A 23379-nucleotide genomic window follows, 5' to 3' on the forward strand; every position below is an offset into this window, starting at 1 on the left:
CTTACACTTTTTCCAACCCGTAGAGGGATTCTAGAGCATCCTAATTACCCCATAGAGAGAGAGAGAGAGAGAGAAAAACCAAGTCTGAACCCAATGGCTAGGTTTACTGGCCATTGATTCCCGGCAACGCTGCACATGTAGTAGGAAATCTATAACCTCTAAATTCATTTCCGCATCCCCGCAGTCTAGCTAATATCTAGCAGCTAATACAAAGCTAACCTAACTCGCATGCGCAACGCAACCAAGGTATAAATAAAATCCGTCTACTGTAAATACTACAACCACAACCCCACCCACCCACCACCAGCCTACCCGCAATCTAGACTCCTGATGATGCACGAAACAACACCTTCCGCCAGAGGAGAAAAAATATAATCAATATTCCTTTTTCGTCGGCCAACGCCAAAAGAAGTAAAAATGAACGCCCACAATGCTCCATAGAAAGAAATTAAAGAAAAAGAAAGTAAAGAAAGGAATGAATGTGCACTTATATATACTTACTGTAAACCCCAGAAAGAAAGGGAAAAAAACGAATCCTCTACCTCTACCATACGCCGGGAAAAAACATCAAACCATGAAACCCATTTAAACAAGGTCCCCCTTCAACGCCTAAACACCTAAGAGTATGCACAATCAACCAGTCCCACAATGGCCCAAAGCTCACAATTTAAACGCCGCACAATTCAAACGCCGCAATTCAAAACTGCGTGCTCGGCCAACCCTTGCTTGGTACGTCCGCGTCATATTCAGTGCAGCTGCTGTAGCCACTCGATATCGTAGACGAAGACATTGAGGACGACGCCGACGAGGCTGCTGAAGCAGTGCTGTCTTGGCGCTCTCGCGCGCGGAATGGCATATGCATCTTATCGGCGGCAGAAGGCCTAGGGGACAGCGGCGTGCGCGGGGTCATTGTTAGGCGGCCAAGCGAGGAGAGAGCGTATGCGGCGGGTGTTTTTGTGGCACGGAGGTATGAGGAGGACGCAGTGGTGGTGGTCATGGTTTAGGTTGTGAGGTAGGTATAGGTATATAAGATCTTCTAAGACAGTGTTAATTGTTTGGAAGAAAAAATTTTTTATGCGGGAATTGAGAAGGGTTATATACCTTAGGGCAAAAGCTTTTCCCTTTTTTTTTTTTTTGCGGTGGGGGGGGGGGGGGGAAAGAATTTGCAGGATGTGGAGGAGGGGGTTAAGAAGCAATTATATATTCCGAATTGGGCCAATGACAAGTTCTAGAATACTGGTTAGAACAGAAAACTACCTGCTCAGTGGGGGAGGGGGGTTATAAATACCTCTATCTTGGATCTTAAGCTATGCAAGGGGACGGTACCCTGAAGAAATGTTAGAAGGGGGAGGCAGGTCAGAAGCCAAAAAAATAATTACTCACCTCGGGGAAGTCGTGACCAGCTGAAAGTTCGTTTTGGGAATGCGAATGCAAATGGGAGGGCACGTGAGGCTATGTGTGAGTTGTAGGTTGTATGCCGTTTGGTCGTGTGAGTAGGAAGAAGGCAGATAGCTAAGTAGCTATATAATGTCAGAGCAGATTTACGACTTATATGAAGGGCAGAACGGAACAATAAAATGTGGTTGATGTTAAAATCTCCGTGGAGAAGGCTCAGCGCAGTTATATAATCGACAATTGGACTGGCTTCAACTGAATACTTATTCAACTGTATGTACCTGACATGTGAAAGTATACAAAAACGCATACAACAGCGCTGGTACGTACAGTGTCCTATGATGTATGCACGATTGCGATCCGAGTGCTACCAAGTGCAGTGCAAATCCAACCAAATCTAACCATCGCCCCACATACAGGGAGTGAACATACCCCATTGGTTGGTTACGCGGTGTTTCTCGATTATCGCAAGGTGATCGAAAGCTTAGTTTTACCGAGACGAGAGGGAAAAAAACGTTATATCGCTGTCAGTCGATCTGTTCTAGGTTATGAATTTTTGTTTCCAGTTGGTGGGAGTAGAGTACTTTAGCTACCTGGTGCAGTAGCTAGGGTGAACTCTACTCTGGATTAGCTACAGGATGCTCTGACATGGTGCCAAGACTTACTTGATAGGTGTATGCAGGAATCCCTGCTCCTCAGTCTTTGAGGAAGACAGAGTAATTGGTAGAGAACGATGCTGGTATTGTGGGGCTCAAGTCTTTGAAAATCATAACCGTAATAATCAAGAAAAAGGAAAATTTTCAAAGATGTGATGGCACTCTGGCCCCGCGATATAGCGAGTATCCCTTAGCTCCACGGTGTCCTTTGTAGCACCCCCCACGACGTTTGAAAGGTTAATTAGTGATTTTTTAGTGCCACGTACTCGAGGAAGTAGGTAAATTGGTTTAAGAGAGGACAAACAGGTCCAAAGGCTCTATACCACAAGTTCTTGGCGCTGTATGTGTTACTTAAATGTAGTTTATGATTGATTCAAAGTATTTAAAGTTCTTACTCGGGAGTGACACAAGGCACTCGACGAAAACAGCATGGTAAGACGTAACTAGTAAGGATCTTATGCCTCACTGTTTATTTCAAAGTGGAAGAACTCGAGTTGTCTAATATTTGAGCAAGGCTCGACGTAGAGTATGTGTAAAGAGCGTGCTAAGACTAAAATAAACTCTATCCCTGCTTCTACTATGGTGGTGGAGAATGTCGAGTGATACGACATGATTAACTATGACATCGATCGACTCCCCTGAACCGAATTCTAAACCATCTATTACTCTATTCCGAGTCCACACACCGACACAAAATCTAAAAAGAGTTAAAGTACCTACAAGTAATAGTAACGATACAAAAGAAATGATAGTAAACAGGGGCGGATCCTGAAGTTGGTAGTTACATGTAGTTAATAGCATCTGAAGCAAAAGCACAGGTGGCAGATGGAAATGAAGGTTGACAAGATAATTCTAATGTCGAATCCCATATTACTCCTTCATGACCTGACTCTACAAAATATAAACAAGCATGTTTACAAAAGAGATACCACCTCGATCTCTGCGACGCGCAGAGAGGGCGTATTCTGATTCTTTCGTCATATGTCTAGCAACCGACCATCCAATGGTTTTGCCAGCCAACCCGACACGGTACACAATGAAATAGAAACTTATACAATAATCTGCTAGGATAAGGGCGGGTAAGTGGGAGGAGAAAAAGAAAGAAGAGGAACCATACGGGGGTTACTAGAAGAAAATTAACAATAAAATGCAATAACAATAACCCCCACCCGCCAAGCCAGCCCGCCTTGTTCCGGTCCTGAGCACAAAATGAATATTTCCCCATGTTCCATCCAAACCCATCCGATTTCTACAACAGGTTCAACGTACTCCTTCATATTGTCTGTACGCCTAAGCTAACCTTTATTCCGTTTCCATTCGCCGCGGCTCTGCACCTTGAGCTCCAGAAAAAAAATATATAGGAAAATATAATGACAAAAGAAAATTCGTTCCCAAAACAACAAAACCCCAGTTCTTTTATGTCAAAAGGAAAAAAAATATATAGTCCGGCAGGCAAAGCCCTGGATTAAGATGAAGAAAAAAATGAGATGGGATAGTAAAAAAAAGCAGCACCCGATCCCAATCATCGTCTCGTGCTCTCTAATCTCCCCATCCCATCATCATCTTCACTATAGCTGTCCGAATCCTCTGCCAAATCCGTTAATCCCACCGCGCTTTCTTCGTCATCTCTTCCCAGCAGTCTTGCGCCAATGCTGCTCCTGGTCCCTCCAACATCGGACCTCCGCAGCTGCATGCTTCGTCGTACCTGGAGTCCAGTGATGCCATCTGTCGGCACACCCTCATCATAGCTTGTCGAAACTCGGCCGTTCGCCAGAATTCGTTTTCCATTGGGGTCTGTTCGAGAGATGTTGAGAAGATATACGCCGCTGAAAATGATTAGGAAGCCACAAAGAAGCGAGATAGTGTTGACGGGATCAGTAGTGTTAAAACCCTGGAAAAGAATGAACGAGGCAACTAGGGTGGCAGTCGTGAAGGTGACGTAGTAAAGAGGTGTAACTCTAGTCAGCGGGATATATATTAGTCTTGATCAATGCTATGGTATGTGGAAGCCCAGAGGATGATGGTGGTTATACAAAGAACTCGAGAACTGGGTCAAAGCCTTATTAAAGTAGTTCATCTGGGTAAGAATGCAGACTCCAACAACAATAACGAATACATATGTACTAGGATGCGTAAATTGATTTTCCGACTTGTCGCCAGCAAAGGTCAATTTGACAGCGATTCCGAATGCTTTGGAGCTCATGACGGTCAATGAACCAACAGTCCCACAGATTGAAATGTAGATAAGTGGATTCTTCTTTCCGTATTTCGGGGATACAACGTAAATCATTACCGATGAAAAGATAATGACCAATACGCAGTAAAGCAGAAAGCCTATTCACAAGGGAAAACCCGATTAGATACATGTATAGAACTGGGGGAAGCTACTATAGAAAAGTACGTACCTGGCTGAATTGCGTAGTTCAAGATTTCATCGATGGTAGTAATCTCTTTGTCTGGAGGTGCGTGAAGCACGATGATTACGCTGCCGATCAGACAAATCGCACATCCTAGCTTCCCTAAGACTCCCAATTCCTCTTTGAGGAAATATGTGCCCAATACTGCACTATTGCGCCATGGAAACCCTCGTTAGCCAAACTCAACTTCCTTAGGTGTTGTTCGATATTAGATTATAGCGCAACGCACCCAACCAATACACTCAATGCGCCTAGAGGCGTTACCAAGATTGCCGGTGCAAACGCGTATGCAGCAAAATTCGCAATCTCACCGAGAATCACTATTCGATGGGAAAAGCAGTAGGTCAGTAAAAAAAAAAGGATCAAGGAGTCGCATCGCCCGACATGACTCGGGGCTTCTCTTCAAGTTGAATCAGTGGGTCCCTTACTAGTCACCATCCCAATCCACCATATGGGGTTCTTTAGATATGTAAACCCCTCCCCCTCGAACCCCGTTCGATCTGCCGTATCTATTAGTCCCTATAGCCGCCGAGGCTGAGGTTAGCGATGCCTGAGAAGACCCCCACATCAGGGAGTGGGAGACGGATATCCGCCGTGAGAATGTACTTTTTTTGTTAATATAAAGCTTGTTCCTACCACAACGAAGAAACACAATCAGCCACAATATTTCCCCAAAAACTCAGCCTGGACGAAAAGAGAAACAAACCTATAGCCATGCTAGAGGTTATAGCCAAAAGTAACCCAATGTATCTGCAAGGCGCCATGACAAGAAATAATCAGCTTCCCCGCCTTGCAATGACGAAATGGCAAATGGTGATGGAATGCGCACTTCTCCTCCATTTTGAAGATCGAACTCTAGAACCTTCTAAATCTTCTTTTTATGCGCAGTAGATCTAAGGATATCCGAGAAAATGCAATAATATGATGAATCTAATGTTTGGCCCCTCCTCCCTCAGCTAGCCTTGAGTGAGGCTCTGCAGTTGTATCTTGAGGATGAAAAGAAAGTGAGTAAACGAGCGAATTGAATCCAGCGTCGCGTGAATGAACGAGAAACGATGAAGCAATAAAGAGCGTGTGTAGGAGAGCGCGCTGATGTGGTTGAAAATCGTATGGGGGTGGTCTGTTATCGCGATTGAATCTGAAGGCCACGCGGCAGGAGTCTAAGACCAGTAAGAGGTGGAAGTTTGTTCGAGGAGAATAAGCCTAGTGCCGGGGGTGTTCAAACGGGTAAGTCCTAGTTTGGGTAGGAGCACAGCGTGCGTAGGGCAGAGAAACAGACGCAACTTCTTGAAGATGCACTCTGAGGGGTTCGTTCGGTAGAAAGGCACAGACAATGCCTTTGAAAACTCTAGGATAGAAAGTTGCACAGGTCGCTCGCTCAGTGCCAGTGGACGTAGAGTAGGCAAGGCAGTCCGCTGTATGTAATACCTACGTGCGCGAGATCTCCCAGGGGGTGTGTGTAAGGGTAAGTATGTATGGGGAGGGGGAGGGGGGTCTAGAGTAGGTACGTATGTATGAAGGGGAGAATTCCAGCGGAGAGGCGTCTGTCTGACTGTGCAGTAGCAGCCCGTAGCTGTCCTTGCGTAGCGGGGATAGGTAGCTATCTCGGTATCTCGAGGCACATAGGAGAGATGGCAGATGCCTTGAGGTATGTAGTTTACAGAACGATGCCCAGCATTATTGAAGCCTCGGAAATCTGTCTTTTTTTTCTTTACTTGGCCCTGATACAACAACACATGAGAGGTCGGTTCGGCTGGCGATCACCTAGCAGCATGCAGCAAGAGCAATAGAGCACTTCTACCCGCGCAACTGATCCTATTTTTAACGCCCAGCCTGAGAAAACAAGGGCCTCGGTGCACACGCCGAATTCAAGGTTGCCTTAACACTTTCCCAACGAAAGAAATCCATATCGAAATAAGTCAGGTTTCCAGCCTCAGCTGAGTGGATCTCCTCTTTCCCCCAAAACCTTATTATTTATAGTCTTCTTCCATCGAATTTCTGTCACTATTATTCTAACACTTTTTGAAACACCATCTCTCCATTTCTGCAGTTGGTTTTGATTCTGATGGTGTGGAAACAGTATGGAAACAATCTGGTATTCTGGGACAAGTCGGAAAATGTTATGGAAAACGCAGGGACCACCAGACCGTTTCCACCCCCCCCCCCCCCCTGGCCCAGTTCACACCAGCGTTTCACATCCGCCCTCCTGAAATCCTCCCCGCGCGTAATCTTCTGTCCTGAGCACTCAGAGCGTTCACCAGACGACCTGTCGGACCCGTGGCCTCGATTAGCGAACTTGGCGAGTCTTCATCCCACGTGAGCTCTGCAAGGTGATAAATGATACCCCGTGTGTGCCCGAGGTTCGGTACTATCTACACATTATCAGATCTAATACTGAGCCTCCTCGTCGTGCAAAATTACAATCAAATCCGGCGAGGGTGTTGTTCTATTATGGATCAACTTTAATTGTTTTATCCTTATCCAGGAGAGTGCTTGTAAGATCCACGGAATTCTGGCAGATTAGTAACGGATAAAGGGGTGTTGTTTCGGCTGTTACGTTTTCTTGGGAAAACAAAATGCTACCGGTACCGTAGATACATGCACACACTTGCCAGGATATCTAATAGTTAATCTCGCCAAAAGTCAATACCAAGAAAGGGGCGTATATGTATGTTTGTCGTGGCAGTTGTTGAACCCTGATAGGAGGTTCATAAGTAATAGTTATATATATATCTTAAGCTATGATCCCTTCAACCTCCTAGGTGAAATCAAATATCGATTGATACTGCAGTACTATGCTCTAGATTTCTGGGTATGAAAATGATCCGTTTATCTTCGGCCACGGCGCCGAAATTTCAACCCTCAGCCTTTTTAGCCTAATAAATCGATTGTCAAGATATTCAACCTCTTGACCGGTGCTAGATGTGTATATTTGGACAACTTGGACACATATATCACCCCTTTGACGGAGTACAAGTACATGTACCGATTATAGCCGAATCAGATTCCTTCAATAGTTTCGTAACTAGCATTCATAAATCTCACTGGAGAGTGTGCAGGTATGATGTTGTTCCTTTATCCGAGCAAGTGTTTACGAGGAATTAAATGGCTGCTAGAATTAGCGATCAACACTGTTATCATCTCCCTATATAATGCATACTGCGTCGATATCCCAGCCTGGTAATAAGTGACTTTAGTGCTATAGCGTCAGAATCACAATATATTTATATATCTAGCGAAGGTACTACATAGCCCGAAGTAGCTAGAGGATTTGCTGCCAAAAGCTCACCCCTGATAGGAGACTGGATATGGTGAGCTTTGACAGATGTATGCAGATAATGATCTCCCTGGCCCAAGAAACTGGGGCATGGGTCGGATGGCCGAATCATCAGTTGTCACTCGGTCTTGGCGATATTATTGCGGAGATATTCCGTGAACTCTATTGGAAATTTTATCCTATCCCGGAATTTTTCACTTACCTCCGTGTATGAGACTTTTCGTTGATCTTAAGTGATGGCCACCTTTCCAGGTTGTAGCCGTGGGGACCAGGAGGTGTGTGTAGTTAAAGGAGATAAGTGGCAACCCGAAGTCAAAAAGAGCGCTATAATTGACCGAAGGTAGAAACCGGGCTAGAGTTAAACCTGGGCATGTAAATTTAACTCAAAGTATTGGAACTATTATCCGACTGATATATCTATGAGAGGTTCGATCTGAACTACTTGTATTCATGGTTTCCATGGACTCCTATTATAAGAAATAGGTTAACGTCCTTTTCGAGACATTGTCCTTTCTCGAAATTTGGCTCGCTATAAATCGCAACAACGTCACTGACTTATGTGCAATGCAACTGAATTAACTACATGAACATCCAACTATATTAATCCCATACTTTCAATACTCTATATATAGCTACATATATCTTTGTGGATGACAAAGGCGTTAAGATTGCCAGAAGTCAATACGGGATCGTTCGACAAATAAGCTTAAGCATATGTTATTTTCTATTTAACGTTTGATCAGGTTACTCTGGATCATCGAATGTAGATTATTAGATATTCTTAACGATACAAAACAGCAGTTCTGAACCATAATGTTACTCGTCAGCTAGATACATAATCCATCTTCCTCTGCGATATCTGCGTAAGCGCCCCCTCTATATTCTGTCTCAACCAGATCCGAAATAAACTATATGCTATAGCTATATATAGTAAAATAAGTAATCAGTAACTGCCATGCTACTAGTTAACTCTTGAGATACTAAGAAAATAGGACTGGATTACCAAAACCGGGTCGACGAAAAAGTCACAGACCACCCATTGCTCGAGTTCCCTGCCTAAGCTGCCGGTAAACTCGTCTACAATCCAGGACCAGCACTGGAACTGTCAAAATATCAACATATCCCTTCAGCGAGCGGCATTAACCCCAATGTTTTAGTTAATACCGTCCCGCTCAAGGATATGTTGGGCATTTCAAGAGTTCCAGTGTTGCTGCTGGACTTTAGAAAAGTTCACCGGATGGGTAGGAATTTCGCCTCTTGCGTGGTCGTGTGCAGTGAAAGCCCCGGACATCTCGGGTCTGCCGAACTTAAGACTCACAGTCCATAGTTCAAGTTCCCTGGATACGTTCTCTGGTTGTGATGGAGAAAACCTGGTGGCTCCACTTGCCTTAGAAGGCTTAGTGAACCCACCAGTAAAGGGTCTCCAATATAATTTTTATGGACACCGCGCACATCTATGAGCTAGGTTGATAGCCTCTCCAATATTTTTCGGGATGTTTTTCTTTTCAGGCCCGTTTATTTGAACTTCTAACGCGGTATCAGCTATGTGCATAATTTCCCAATTGTCCAGATGCTTTGAGCACTTACTATTTGTTCCATTCGTATTCCCTGTACAAGATGCCGAAGGGGAGGTGCGCCGAAGAAAATCCCCTTGGCCAAGAGAAAAATTTCACGCTTTCCCAAACGAACTCTAATCTCGGAGATCTATTTGTTTTTTTATTTATCGACCCTTTACTCTCGTTAGGGTCAAGCTCTAGTTCTCCCATTGTGACCCAGGGAAAAAAAAAAAGGGGGGGGGGGGGTATACGTACCGCCAGGATGTTGTTTGTAGAGTCTACTATCAGTGGCATGGGATATATACGTATACCCAGGAGTTGTCTCTAGATGCTCGAATATACTGTGTGTACTCCAAGGCATATAAACAAAACATATGGAGTGCCTCATGGGATCAAATTCCGCAAAATAGCCAAGATAGATACATGTAGTTGTCGTAGCGATGGGTTGCTCAGCTGAAAGGGGGAAAATCATATTGTCCAACATGCACCTCATACTCTTTAATAAATGAAGGGTTATATTTGTGCGAGAAACTCTAACACAATACAGGTGTTATCCGCCGCAGCCGTCGACACCTTCAATTGGCAATTGCCAGTTCCGATAACCAGCAGAATGCCCGCTATCGTATATCCAGGAAACCGAGATCAAGATTCAATATTTGTCAAGATTTTTTCGCAAAAAGGAGGAAAGTTCGCGTGAACTGGCTAGTTGGCGAAAGCAAGAGGGCTTTGTGCGGTGATAGCCTGTGGGAGGTTGAGACAGCCAGGGAGTTGGTGAAAAGTGCCAGACAGCACCTGACTGCCCCAACCGTGCGGAGTCAAAATATGGGGAACCAAGGAAAGGCTCTGAATAGGACAGAGGTGCGGGGTTTTATAGCATTGGTGTCTATGTGCAGCTACATGTATCTACTACCTTTATCGTGCTTAGGTGTTAGGGTAAATTCGGTAGCGGGATGACAGCTATGCGTGCAGACATGTGCGGAATGCAGGGGGACGTTGCTTAACCATAAATGAACAACCAGACCAGGGTGCCCAATTGAATGTATTCGACGGCGATCATCTTAGTACATGTAGTATCTACATGTATATGTCCTTTATTCAACTGCTGTATACTATAAAAACTAAGTAGTTTATAGATATTGGATCGACTATGTATTGGAGTCAAGACCGGCTTGTACCCGCTACTCCCCGAACGTGAATCATATGTAATCACTCGCACCACGAGATACATGTAACTTTACTTTTATGATCTACTGAGATATATTTTACCACTAAATACAGTAAATCCTTTTAAATCCAAGTAGCACCCTCGTGCTCTTGGAGTTTCAAAGGAATCTTCTCCCGGGGCTTGTGTTGAGATAAGAAAGAAGAAAAAAACTTTTGATACGGAAGCAAATGAAATATTTATAGAAAAAGAAAAAGCCCATCCAAATAATCGTACATTACATAGGTATGCTGAAGGATATTGTGGTATAAATTAAGGAAACTGCATCTACCTATTGAATTACGAAGCTGCCAATAACATCCCTAACATCCCTTTAGTTTGACAGGCCATTTTTGAGTTTTCTACCTCACTGCTGACACGATCATGCAGCTTCTTTATCAATCCGTCAAACTCGGGAGATTGGCCAAGGGCATGAGAATACATGTCTACAGTCATTAGTCGCGTTCAAGGCTTTCCTTTGGGGAGACACTTACCAAGAATCAACAACGCAACGTCGACAATGACCTCCACATATCGTGGATCAGTGATATATTTGACCAGCCATTTTAGGATTGGTTGCAAGGTTATCTCATCCCTGTTTGCCAGTGCAGTCCTTGTTGCATTCCGATAACGTAGTTCATTGAGCAGTGTAAAGGTTGTTAACGGAAGTGTATCTGGTACCAAAACTGCGTCTAGCGCGTCTGCATATCTCCCCTTCCTTAAAGTCTTCTCCCAAGATCTCTCTTTCTTGCCCCTATAGCCTAACTCGGCAACGATGTCTGTCCCTTCTCCCTTGTAGTCTATTCCTTTGAGTCTTCGCTTGAGAGCACTGCTCTTCTCCTTCTTCCCTCCTCTTCCGGTAATGGGGTCTATTCCGGCGGCGATCATGTCAAATATTTTGTCCTGGTCCGTGACCTTTGCCTTGTCCTTGCCGCTGCTACGAGTTCTGATAGAGAGCAATCCACCGACCATACCAACAGCAAGATGTTTCTCATCGGGTGATACGCCCACTGAGAGAACAGGTGCGGGGTACTTGATTCCATGGACAACCTTCCAGGATGTAGGGTCATAGATCTTTACGTGTCCATCGAGACCAGCGGTAAGGACCCGGCGTCCAGCAGACGATGACGAGACAGCCATGGAGGTTACTGTCTTCTGGTGATTCTGGAGGACTGTGAGTGGCTTTGCGGCGACGATATCCCAGACCTGGACAACAGGACCCGAGCCAACAAGAACTGTAGTCGCACCCGGCATTGGGAGAAGCGCATCGATCGCCGAAGGGTGAGAGAGCGTCATGACGCTTCCAGATGCCTGTCGCGGATCCCACAAGCGTGCGGTGCCATCATAAGACCCGGATACGATGAGTGGGGTACTGTTAGTGGGAAGAAAGGCAGCGCTGCGCACATAATCACTGTGGCCGAGGAACGTGCTGGTTGACTTCCCAGACGGAAGATCCCAAAGCCGCACAGTGGTGTCATCGGACGCAGACAAAAGAGTGGTCAGATTGCTAGGCGAAAACTTTGTTACCTGAACGGGTTGCTTGTGCTCACTCCATGTTTTGAGAATAGCCCTCGAAGAAAGATTGAAAACTTGGATCAGTCCAGTCGCGTCTCCGGCGACAAGAATCTTCCCGTCGAATCGAACATTCCCAGAGTATGCGATGTCCTTAAACCGCGAGATCGTTTTTGACACAGATCTGGTCTTGGAAGAGAATAACTTGACTAATGTTGAGGAAGTAATGGCGAAATCATGCGGCGCAAGTGGTGAGAAGTGAATTGATGAAACGGAGGCATGTTCATGAATTAGTAATGGAGACCTGAAGGAAAGCCAGTACCGCTGTTCGGGGGTGGTGGAGGCGGGGAGTGCTGGGAGTTTTGTAGGTTGGATTCGGACGACAGGAGTGGCCATTGCAAGCTCTATAAGGGACAGCCAAAGCTGTATTAGGGTGGATGTAAGGCCGAAGTATTAAGTATTTGTGTGGGATTATCTATGGGTCGATTGGTGCTATGGGAGAATGTGGTTGGGGATGAAGAATCTGTGTGTTACACTCAGACGATAAATTTTATGGTTGAGGCTCCGATCTTATCGATCTTATCGATCTTACCAGTCAGTCAGGGTTAATGATAGTTGTTACAGGATCCGAGAGAACACCTGAAAATCCTAAGTGGGTTATGGCTGCGCGCCTGCGCACACTACGCACAAAGGCGCCTTCCCCCTCCGCCGGAACACCCCCTCATTATAACTGGCCTCTTTCATCTTGAACCGGTTTTCCTCACCAAATATCAACCAATAAACATCTGTTCCAGTGAGGGGGGTGTTACAGTGGAGGGGGAACGTCAACGTCATATATTAGCCGACTAGGATAGTGTGCCCTTTCCTCGAGGACATGTCCTCGATGGCATCCAAGGACAATGGTCTAAAAGGACAAGGAGTCTCGAGGACCACCGAGCTAGGCCAATTCTTAGTATCATATACTTCTATAATCTGCCCGATTTGGATGGGGTCGATTGCTCAACGGTCGAACATGCTTTCTAGCTGAAATGTATACCGCATGAGTGTGGCATTGTGAGAATATGCCCCTTTATTTCCTTATTTTAACGAAGCATGCAGTACATGTAGTGTTACCGCATTGCGAAAGACAGAGGTATATGTACATGTAGTAATTACATGTGTATCCACATTTCTGCTACATTTTTTTTTTATTTTATCTTTTTTATATCACATTTCTGCTACATGTTACTACATGTTGTATATCTTGGCAGATTTCCAGCCGGTCCCTAGACTAAAAACATTTGGTATCGAGCTGTTCGAGATGAGACTCCAAGACGTCTCGTCTCATCTATAACACGGGTTCACCCATCTCCTCTATTTCATATAGTGCAGAAAAACAGCTAATATTACCCTGAAGAAATACGTCCAGAATAAGCATTTACACCTAATCTTTGTTAGAAAAGCCAGAGACTAGGGAGTGTCAGTATCAAGAATTTTCACCAACCGAAGCATGCATGTCACTCTCTGAGTGAGTACTAGCTTTAAACTAGAACATATCAATGGGAAGTTGTTGGGTGATAGTATTTGCTAACATATTTCCTATTTACAAGAAATTTGCTGGAGAGATTTTAAAAACCAGCATTATCCAGATCTCTAGTACGCGTTCTACCTATCGGCGTGCAGCATCTTTTCATACATGTAGTGGCGATACTACATGTATGGCTGCCATGGGCTGGACTGGACGCCTTCCCATAAGCGATAGAACTCACTCTATTGCCGGATAGACGATTTTTGAGGCCTACTCGCCAAAAAATAAAGTCTGGCGGTGAAATAAGTACCGTTGCAACGCAGCCATTCGGCCAGATACTTAATTCACCCAGACTTTATTTTTTGGCGAGTAGGTTCTATCAAACAGAATCGAAGATCTATCCGTTTGTTATAGGGGCCTATTCGATAGATACCTATACTTCTATCCGTTGCAATACTAGAGAAGACACCACACTAGCGCCAAATTTTTATTAGGCCGGGACCGAATATTAGATCTTTAATTGGTATCTTCGGAATATACTAATTACCTGCTACTGGTTGAGCAGCTTGCTGCTAAGTAGGGGTTGGCTACGAGACTACCAATTATCATATGCTTACGGGAACCTGGCCTATTCAAAAACCATCTTCTATTGTAGCAGAATACGTTCTATCACTTCAAAACCTTACCTTGACGGAGCGCAGGATACGAAACCAGGTCGAGGCAACCATCTCTCTTGAGTTGTTCACATTTTGGGTGACAATAGCAGTCAATGCTTTTTTTTTCTTGCAGCTTTACTTGGGTAACAATCTATGTACAGAATCTCTTGCATAGCGCCGCCGGTAGTTCCAAGGGAAAAGTCAATTCATGCATTTAAGCAAGGCATAATCCCTATCGCAAAACGACACACCTCGAGTTGTTTACTTCTACAGATCCAGCAACTTCATGGAAAACGCTTCAAACCGAATCAGAACCCTTACGTCCCTTCACCTATAACATACTCGCTACCCCCTCTCTGATTCACCTTCATCCAAGTATCAATCACACTCATATCGCACATCCATAATCAGTAATGTACATATGTGGAAGACTTCAATACATATCTCGACTATTCACCTGGACCGATATTGTTAACTCAAGTATATATGGATCTTTTCGTCCTTGGATCTACGAATACATGTGTGCCTTGTATTACCGCACAAAGCGTCCTACCGAGCTCTTCTTTCAGTCTCTAAAGATCAAATGACCAACTCGTACTTTCGAGCCCTACAATCCCATAACGCCCGCTGACAGGGAGGTCAAAAACGCCCGAAATCTCATGTGTTGATTGGTTTTACTCCAATTGGAACTAGAGGGAAACCGCTTCGTAACGGGGTTTCCCGAGGGCATTTGCTTCGTATGTTTTTTTTGTTTAATTCATTGATTGCATTTGCTTCGTATGTTGCCTATCACCTAGTTGAAAGAGTCGGACCCAATAAAAAATCCGGTAAGTACTGGAGGAACGCTCAGTACAGCAGTGATATATCTGCGGGTCTGCTACAAGGCTTAGTGAGTTTAAACACCCTACTGGTGGGATAAGGGACTGGGTTTTGGCTGTGCAGGCGGTCTTAATTACCAGATCAACTCAGTTGAACCGAGTTCCAGAACTTTCACGCGATCCCAGAAGCCAGTTACTCATAACGTAACATAAGCGTTCTAAGTGGTAGACGCTCAGGTCGAACGCTCACAATCTCGTGTTTACATGAGCGTCCCCTAAATAAGGACTACCCGATACTATAAAATAAGGAAGAGTGCGCCAAAAGGATTTGATAGTCAAGCATAGATTTATCACTTGGTCTTCAAAAAACAATTCAAAATACACCGTATATACACATATGTCGTTTGGGTTTTCGGTCGGCGATATAATTTCGGTAGGGCAGCTTGCGTTACAACTTTACAACTGTCTCGCCGGAAACATCGATGAAGAGTGTAGAACACTTGGCGCCTCACTTATGTCCCTTCAAAGATCAATCAAGATAGCGTCGGAAGTTTTCTCGCGCAAATCGGATGAAGATGGCACTTTATTTGACACTACCATAAGGGACGGGGTTCTCGATGAGCTCCACATCCTTAAGAAAATTCTAAATACCTACCTATCGGCTTACAACAAATACTTTGAAAGTGCAAACGTCGAAAAAAATGTTCGCAAAACCAAGGATAAGTGGAGGATCATCAAATGGGGCTTGAGTCATGAGGGTGTTGCAAGAGAAATTGTTGGGTCAACTCTGCTTTTCCACATCACTACCTTCCAGTCATACATTATGGAAGTAATATTGTGAGTGAACCTTTTTCGTAGGCTCACACCTTTTAATATCATGAGGCGGCTCTGAATATCTTATATTAATTTCTCGCAGTCAGGCTGTCTTTCAAACGGATAAGCACGTACAAGAAGGCGTTGAGAAAGTTAAGGATGTTAAAGATTCGGTCGTGAGAGGCTTTGAGGGGGTCGGTTCAGAGTTTAAGACGATGAAGGAGAGATTGGACAAGGCGGATAGTCGTTTTTCAGAACTTTCTAAGGAAGTTGCAACCGCTGGTAAGTAAAACATCAATTTGTACTTCTACACTAATCTTTGCACTCACAATCTCAATTTTCTGTAGTTTCTGAGCGAACACCAACCTTATTGAATCTACCTGTCGTAAACGTAAGCACAAACCGATACATTACATATATACAAATATATGTAGGCGCGCTTGGGTATCGCTGCTATTACTATTACTATGTACATGTAGATAGAACTCGAACGCTTATATTTGAGTCTCTTTGAGGCTTAGCGTACGTGCAATGGATTTCCGTCTACATTCTCTTATATTCAACCTCTCCAATTTCTTTTTCCTGTGATTTTGGCGATATCTTTTGGGCAAAGTTTTGTATTTTTCATGGTATTTGATACAGGATATATCAATATATTTATACAGTCGACGCTCTTGCAGAGAGTCAATCTCAATGAGTAATTGTTTCGCATGGTCAGGAAGTCTTAATTCAAAGAAACGGTTTGTGCTTCAGGTATTCCATGTTTTTTTTTAGTTCAGATATTCACAGCTCTTATATAATCAATAAAAATATAATGTCACTTAAGGTATCCAAAGCAAGAGTACAAAGTAGAGAACGTAAATTCGGAACCTGACCGGTGGGGCAAGAAATCATCCCTCGAGAATGAAAGTTGAAGGTGAAGTAGTGTGTGTAAAACTTACCACATAATCATGATCAGAAGACAGTCCCTCCTAGAAAGCTGGCCCTACTTATCAAAAATATTTGTCAATTTATACTACGACGCCATGGCTCTGATCTTAAATCTATATCTTGGATGGAACTAGCCCTAATGATAAAGAGACTTAATTTATATCTACCGACTGCCTACCAGATAAAAACTAAAGAATTCAAACCTGCTACACCTTCGGCCACCCTCTAACCACTTGAAAACCAAGACCGAAACAGATCGTGAAACACAGAAGACCTCCTATTTCAACACAAAGAAAAACAAGGAAAGCAATCAAGACATGAACAAACATTAAGGTACCGGATATTTGGCTTGCCAAATGCGAGCTCCCCACACATCCTGTGTGTATCGTCCCGAGCAAATGAAGATCAGGATGACCCACTCAAACTCGGCGAACGGAAGTAAGATATCTCCCTCCAGCGCTAGCCAAATACGTAAAGTAAATCTTTTAACTAGATAAAAGCGACAGAAGCAAAAAAACGAAGAGAAAGAAAGTGTTTATAATGAGTGACGTTGAAGGGGATTAGTAGCGTGCACGAAGCCAAAAAGGCAAATTTTTCCTTCCTGTAGACTGCAAGAAATCCTCATTCCTATCGAGGAGGGGGTGGGGGGACACGAAAATGACAAAGAAAAAGGGTGTAAGATTAGAGATATAGGAAGGGGGAGGGGAGGAGTGGGGATTAAGTACTTTGTGAAGACTTACTCTATATTCGATCCAGCGTTTCTCGACAAAAGCCCTTAGATCCCAGTGACATACCTTTTTTTTTTTTTTTTTTTTAACTTCCCAACAGATTACCTTCGAAATATTTGCGTACCACAAACTCTTGAGACATGAATCCAACCAGCCCATAGATCAGATCAGTCTTCTCCTAGGATAGGTATAGCACGCCTCAACCCCAAGATTTACAGTGAAATACTTGCACAACGTGCAACTATATCACCACAATCCTGGCGTTGAGCCATGAGATAAATAATCCCAAAAGACCAACTATAGCAGGCGACAAACACTCCTCACAGAAAAACAACAAACAAAAAGAACGCCCTATTCCCAAAATACAGGAACATCCCACAACACCCCCAGAACTTTTAGACACCCCAATGATGCCCCCAAGAAACCCGCCGAGTCAGATTTTATGGTGGGTTTACGAGCATTATTCCCGTCCTAGTTGTGTTGCCGGCTAGACGGAATGCGGGGCGTATATAGAGAAAACAGGGGGAAACACAATGACGTACACGAAAATAGCGAAAAATGGTGAAGGCGGAATAGTATACGAGCCGGATAAGAACGGAAAGTGTCTCTTACAAAGCGCGAACGCGTTTAGCTGCTGCGAAAATTGTTAGCACCTGATATAGAATCTAACTTATTGCATAAAGTGCCACAAACCTTGATTTTCATCATCACTCCCGTAACCAGGGGATGCTGATTCGTCCTCGCGCATTCTCTTTTGGTCACCAGGTGATTTCACGTGCTGAGAAGATTTGTCTTCGAATTTTTCTTGCACAAGCTCTGTTTCATCCTCATAATCGATTAGTTGTTCCTCTTCGACCTCTTTGATAGTTGTTGAGGTCTTGTCCAAAAGTTTAACGACATAATTTGGCGATTGCGAGCCCTCCTTTACGGGGACACCAAATTCATTATCTGCAGCCGTCTCGATGTCGTTGACGTTTCCAAACTCGGCTTGCTCATAAGCAGCCAAATCTTCACCGTAGCTTTCTTCAGGGTATTCGATGGAATATCCGTCCGCATCCTGGGCTGAGTATTCTGCTTCACCCTCATAGCTATCGTATGTACCATCGCCCACGTACGTTTCGTGTGGCTCAGCGTTATCCGGAATTTCGTTTCCTTCTTCGCCTAGATAGCCGTTCTGTTCATCTGTGGGGTAATTGGCAGCATACTCAAAACCTTCTTGGTACTCTGCATCATTTTCATTTCCAATTCCACCGTTTTCTTCGTCAAATTCTCCCTCTTCCAATTCGAACAATTCTTGATTATCATACTCGTATCCGTCGTATTCAGTTTGGTGTTGATCCTCAGCATACTCGTACTGAACTTCGGCGCCATCATCTCCCTGGAATACAGGAATTGAAGATGGAACCTTAGTAGCGTTTGGGATGTCCTGAATCTCTTGAGAATTGTCTTCCTTGACTTCAGATAAATTTTTGACGTGATCTGTCTGATGCTCCGATTCATTGCTAACTGAATGAGCAGGGGATTCTACTTTCGAGTCTTCTGTAGTTGGATTATCGTAAGTAAGGCGACCAAACTGATTGAGGCCGGGGCTGCATTGTTGAAAACGCCCGCCGATGGAAATGAAAGGTGTCAAAGAATAAAAGGAATTGTACATACCATGAACGTGCGGAGAGCCAGGTTCGAGAGGGGATTTATGTTCTGCTGAAGAATAGTGAGGAGAGCCATGGGAGGTTGTTTGCCCTGGAGGAGAATAATGAGATGATGTTTGAGGGGATCCTTGGCCCGAGGAAGTGTGATGGGACAGTTCTTTGGACTCAGCAGCTTGATGCTCAAGATCAACTGTAGCCTTTTCATCAGTTTCATTGTCTTCCTCGTATTCGATCAACTCCTCGTCATCTTTCTCGGGACTATTCTGATCAGAAGGAGCATCTTGGATCTCCTCGGGTTGTTGAGCCTCTTGTGAAGGCTCGCTAGAAATTTCCTCTATAATCACCTCAGTCCCACTTTCGATTTGTACCAAGACTGGGGTATCTTTGAAATCCTTATCAGTCGGCATACCGACAGGCTTTGGAGGCTCGGAAGTTAAAGAAGACCCGGATGGGGATCTAGTATCAACTTTTGGACCCATTTCATCTGCCCCATTGTGGTCTTTTTCAGCCTGCTCTTTTTCGGCCTGTTCCTTTTCAGGCTGCGCTTTTTCAGGCTGCTCTCTTTCAGGCTGCTCGTTTTCAGCCTCCTCTTTCTCTTCATTGCCGTATTCGAGGTCAAAATCATCATCATCAATTTCTTCTTCCACTTTCTTCATATCTGTGGAGGGATCGGCCTTTGATTCATTTACCTTCATAAGCTCTTCCTCAGTATCTTTTTGAACAACCGGCGCGACTAAATTTGAGTAAACCTCTTGTGGAGCCTTCGGCTCGGGCGCCAAACTCTCTTCGTCTTCCTCAAGAAGTCGGTCATCGTCACTATTATGGTACTCTACCTCTTGGTTCTCTTCCTGTTCGGGCTGAGCGTTTTCTTCTGCGACATTCTCATTATGGTCGTCTCCGGTTTTCATGTAGCTATCCTCAATGTCCTCAATAGTGGACTCGATGACACCGACAGCCTGAGAAAACCCAATGCCCTGATTCACGGCTGCTGTAAGGGACGCGATACGGTTTACAAGAGTTGGACGAGTAGTCAGATTTATCTGTAGAGGTTCAGGGGTTTCGAGGCCATCCTGTTGGTGGAGTTGCACGTGGAAACTGAGGATGTCTTGGAGCGAAAAGGCACTGCAAGATTTGTTATCCTGTAAAAAAGGATTAGCCTAGGTGCTTGTACAAAGAAGAGTGTGTACTTACTTCGCCAATTATAACTCCATAACCCTCAATCTCCATGACAAACTCTACATCTTTTCCAACTACACCTTCCAGAACATTCCGAAGCTCTTGAAATAACCGATCGACCCCCTTCTCGCAAACATCGTGGTCCTGAATCAAGAATTCAAGATCATTTATCGGACTACCAATGGACCCATCCTCGGCAATTGGAGGAGGCGGGGGGAACAGACTCAGGCGATTTTCACCAAACTGTACAATTATGGGATGAAGGCTATATTGAGCGAACCCTGTAATAGTGGCAGGATCCTCGATGGTGTCATTAACTTCGGCCGCAACATCTTCAGCATGACTGCCGACAATAGCATCTTGTTCATCCTCGAACTCTCGTTGATCCTCTAATAAGTTCGGCTCATGAGCTAGGGTAGTGGATGTATTTTCACTCCAGTTACCATGATGATGGAAATCATTATCTAATTCAGTCGAATCGTGCCCTTGTACATCTCCCGACTGATAATCTGGCTCTCTGTGCGCCTCTTCTGCGGCTTTAGCGGGAGACTGAGCGCGTGGTGTCTCTTCATCCTTATTAAGTTCTGTTGACGCCTCTGCATCAGGCTTTGAGGACTGAGTCTCAGTATTTGTTACTTGTTCTGGAATGTCTACATTATCTGTTGGCACGTCTTCGTAGAGCGAGTGATCCGGAACTGAAGGAAGCTCCTGGGTAGCAAATTGTGTCTCGTGGGGCAAAGAGGACTCCTGATGACTGAAAGAAAAAAGCGGAACATCTGCGCTGTTCTGAACACTGGGGAGTCTAAGGGTGTCCTGAGATGCTTCCGGTAGATCACTACTGCCATGACTGCTAAGGAGGGCTGGTTGTGGAACTGGATATGTGATGTCTTCCTCTTCGTCAATCATAAGATCATCATTATCAAATGATATACTTGGAGGTTCTGCATTGTCGACATAGTCGTCTTCCATGGCATTATTCACATCATCGACCTCGATTCCCTCGGGACTAGAATACGAGTCAAGGTCGATATCGAAATCGGTATCTTTCCGATCAGTTTCCGAATCTACCATCTCGTCATCTGTGTTGAAGTGAGGCGCCCTGTCCGGCACGGGCTCGGCGAGGTAATGTTCATCTGTCTGCATGGTTGTTCGATGCTGTCTGGGCTCTTGAAAAGAATATGTTGTTTCCGGAGTTTCCGGATTGTCTGAAAGATCAAGAAGATCTGAGAATGGTGTGGAGGGGGCTAACAGAGAAGCGGAAATACTTGGAACTGACAGGCTCATGAATGGTGACCCACTGTTTTGTTGTGAGAGCTGCTACGCAGCTTTTCCTTCGTTAAGGGACGCCTTTGTAACAAACGCCGGGGCGTTGTTACGTGTGCTGCAAGGTTGGGTGTGAATCACGACCGGGTCTCGGGCGCTGGTGGTCAGGGTTGTAAGCTAAATAGTTAGTAGATCAGGGTCGAAAACGTGTTACGATGCTAGATGTTGATGAGATTTGTCGCGCGGTGGATGAAGCAGGCGGGCTAGTTATTTTCGAAGTTGAGGGGTTGAGAGAAGTGGTGGTGGTTGTGGTTGTGGTGATTGTGGTGGTGATTGTGGTGGTGATTGTGGTGGTGATGAGCAAGTCGGGGGAGAAGAGGCGGCAGTAGCGTGGCGATTTTGCTGAACAAAGGGTGTGCGTGTGCGTTTCGCGTATTGTCCGAATGATTGACCAACCCACAGCAAATGGTCGAGGGGGATGGACACAGTGTAATTTTAACGTGCCTGATGAAAGATTCTATCGGGCAAACTGGTCATAGGAAGAGAAAAAAAAAAAAGGGAGTGGGTGATGATGGTTTATGACTGAGAGGGGGGCATCTCTACAATACTTACCCTGATTTAGGCCAACCACTATTGCCAATATGTAATGTGCATAATTCTACGCGGCAGTCACGACGGAAAATCATCCTTGTAAGAAAATTTAATCACACGAATGAAGGGCGAAATTTAATTTCCCCTAATAGTAATTTAAGCTTGAATGCAAGTTATTCCTCGGGTTATCACTTTTCCTGCAGATCTTATGGTCACAGTTTGTCACTCGCAACTGCATGAATTGCCCTATCTTCTGTTATGAGTACGCGGCAGTGTGTTTGTATTATTACATATAATTAAGGGCCAAGTTAGGCTAATGACCGAAAGCTTATTAGCAGAAACGTAACCGGAAGGGCATAAAAGCTCCCTGCAGCTCCAATCCTACCAACCCTGTTTTAGGTCACAAGTTATCACTCGTCATTTACATCTCGGCTGGTCATGGTGTGAGAATCACACTCTTATGTCCGTTGACATGACTTATGGATTAAACGCCGCTGTGTGTGATGAATTGTGTTTTACCCCACTTTTAAAGCTCATCCAGTGAGGAGGCTCCACGGGTTGACCAGTTTAAATTTGGAAGGATTGGTTAGTAGAAGAAACCTATCAACATCAGCTAATGGAGGTTAGAGGTCTTTTTTTAGATGAGAGTTTCTTGCTTTTGATAGGGTAGAATGAGTCTAACACTGACGTAGCTATATACTACATGTAATATGGTTTATCGATACTTCATTAGTCCCTTCTATAATGTAACGGGTCCATCCATCACGGTAGCATCGTCCAGGATCCTAATGTCAAAAAGCATACATGTATCTTTAGCCATTCATTATTTCTTATTTCCTAGCTACTTGTACGAACCATCTCTAAACACAGCCAGAAAGTGACCTCAAGATTCCTCGGCCTTAATCTAGTATGATGGCCCTACCTGGCCTCGAACTCCTGGCCCTAACATCAAACTACAACGCAGCTCGTTTGATTTCTGGCTGCGATTGACTCCTAGACGGCCATCGGTAGAGAAGTACATCCTGCCACCAAAAAATATTTCATAATTACTGATGCCGAAAGGCTTCCTCTATGCATGGTTTTTCTAGGAGTTGTTTTTAGTGTATTAACTATTATGTCTAAAAAAATATATTCACAGACGGGACCACGTCACAATCTCGAATGCCATCGTTTTTTTCTTTAGGCAAGGACTAGGAACGGTAAACGAACACGATACTACGGCCACAAGAGACGA

General features: G+C 44.4%; 5 protein-coding genes across 5 annotated transcripts; 1 reads left to right on the top strand and 4 right to left on the bottom strand.

Annotated features, from left to right (window-relative positions):
* Positions 1-697: 697 nt before the first annotated feature.
* LAJ45_02237 (uncharacterized protein) lies at positions 698-997 on the bottom strand (the record flags this gene model as incomplete). Its single annotated transcript, XM_046111829.1, has 1 exon — positions 698-910. The coding sequence occupies one exon, from the start codon at positions 908-910 to the stop codon at positions 698-700; it is 213 nt and encodes a 70-aa protein (XP_045974729.1).
* A 2576-nt stretch (positions 998-3573) lies between these two features.
* Positions 3574-5308, bottom strand: LAJ45_02238 (uncharacterized protein; the record flags this gene model as incomplete). The annotated part of the gene is made up of 8 exons (XM_046111830.1): positions 3574-4009; positions 4085-4385; positions 4457-4617; positions 4698-4788; positions 4897-4987; positions 5075-5100; positions 5175-5218; positions 5298-5308. 8 exons carry the CDS (start codon positions 5306-5308, stop codon positions 3574-3576), a joined length of 1161 nt encoding a protein of 386 aa, XP_045974730.1.
* Positions 5309-10802: 5494 nt separating this feature from the next.
* On the bottom strand, positions 10803-12410 carry LAJ45_02239 (uncharacterized protein; the record flags this gene model as incomplete). The annotated part of the gene is made up of 2 exons (XM_046111831.1): positions 10803-10948; positions 10997-12410. The coding sequence occupies 2 exons, from the start codon at positions 12408-12410 to the stop codon at positions 10803-10805; spliced, it is 1560 nt and encodes a 519-aa protein (XP_045974731.1).
* A 2982-nt stretch (positions 12411-15392) lies between these two features.
* Positions 15393-16329, top strand: LAJ45_02240 (uncharacterized protein; the record flags this gene model as incomplete). Its single annotated transcript, XM_046111832.1, has 4 exons — positions 15393-15832; positions 15912-16090; positions 16156-16199; positions 16288-16329. 4 exons carry the CDS (start codon positions 15393-15395, stop codon positions 16327-16329), a joined length of 705 nt encoding a protein of 234 aa, XP_045974732.1.
* A 1745-nt stretch (positions 16330-18074) lies between these two features.
* LAJ45_02241 (uncharacterized protein) lies at positions 18075-21434 on the bottom strand (the record flags this gene model as incomplete). Its single annotated transcript, XM_046111833.1, has 4 exons — positions 18075-18100; positions 18160-19005; positions 19123-20254; positions 20307-21434. The coding sequence occupies 4 exons, from the start codon at positions 21432-21434 to the stop codon at positions 18075-18077; spliced, it is 3132 nt and encodes a 1043-aa protein (XP_045974733.1).
* Positions 21435-23379: the final 1945 nt, after the last annotated feature.

Source organism: Morchella importuna (genome assembly GCF_003444635.1).
Source record: "Morchella importuna strain M04M26 chromosome Unknown Morimp01GS004, whole genome shotgun sequence".
Classification (NCBI taxonomy): Eukaryota; Fungi; Ascomycota; class Pezizomycetes; order Pezizales; family Morchellaceae; genus Morchella; species Morchella importuna.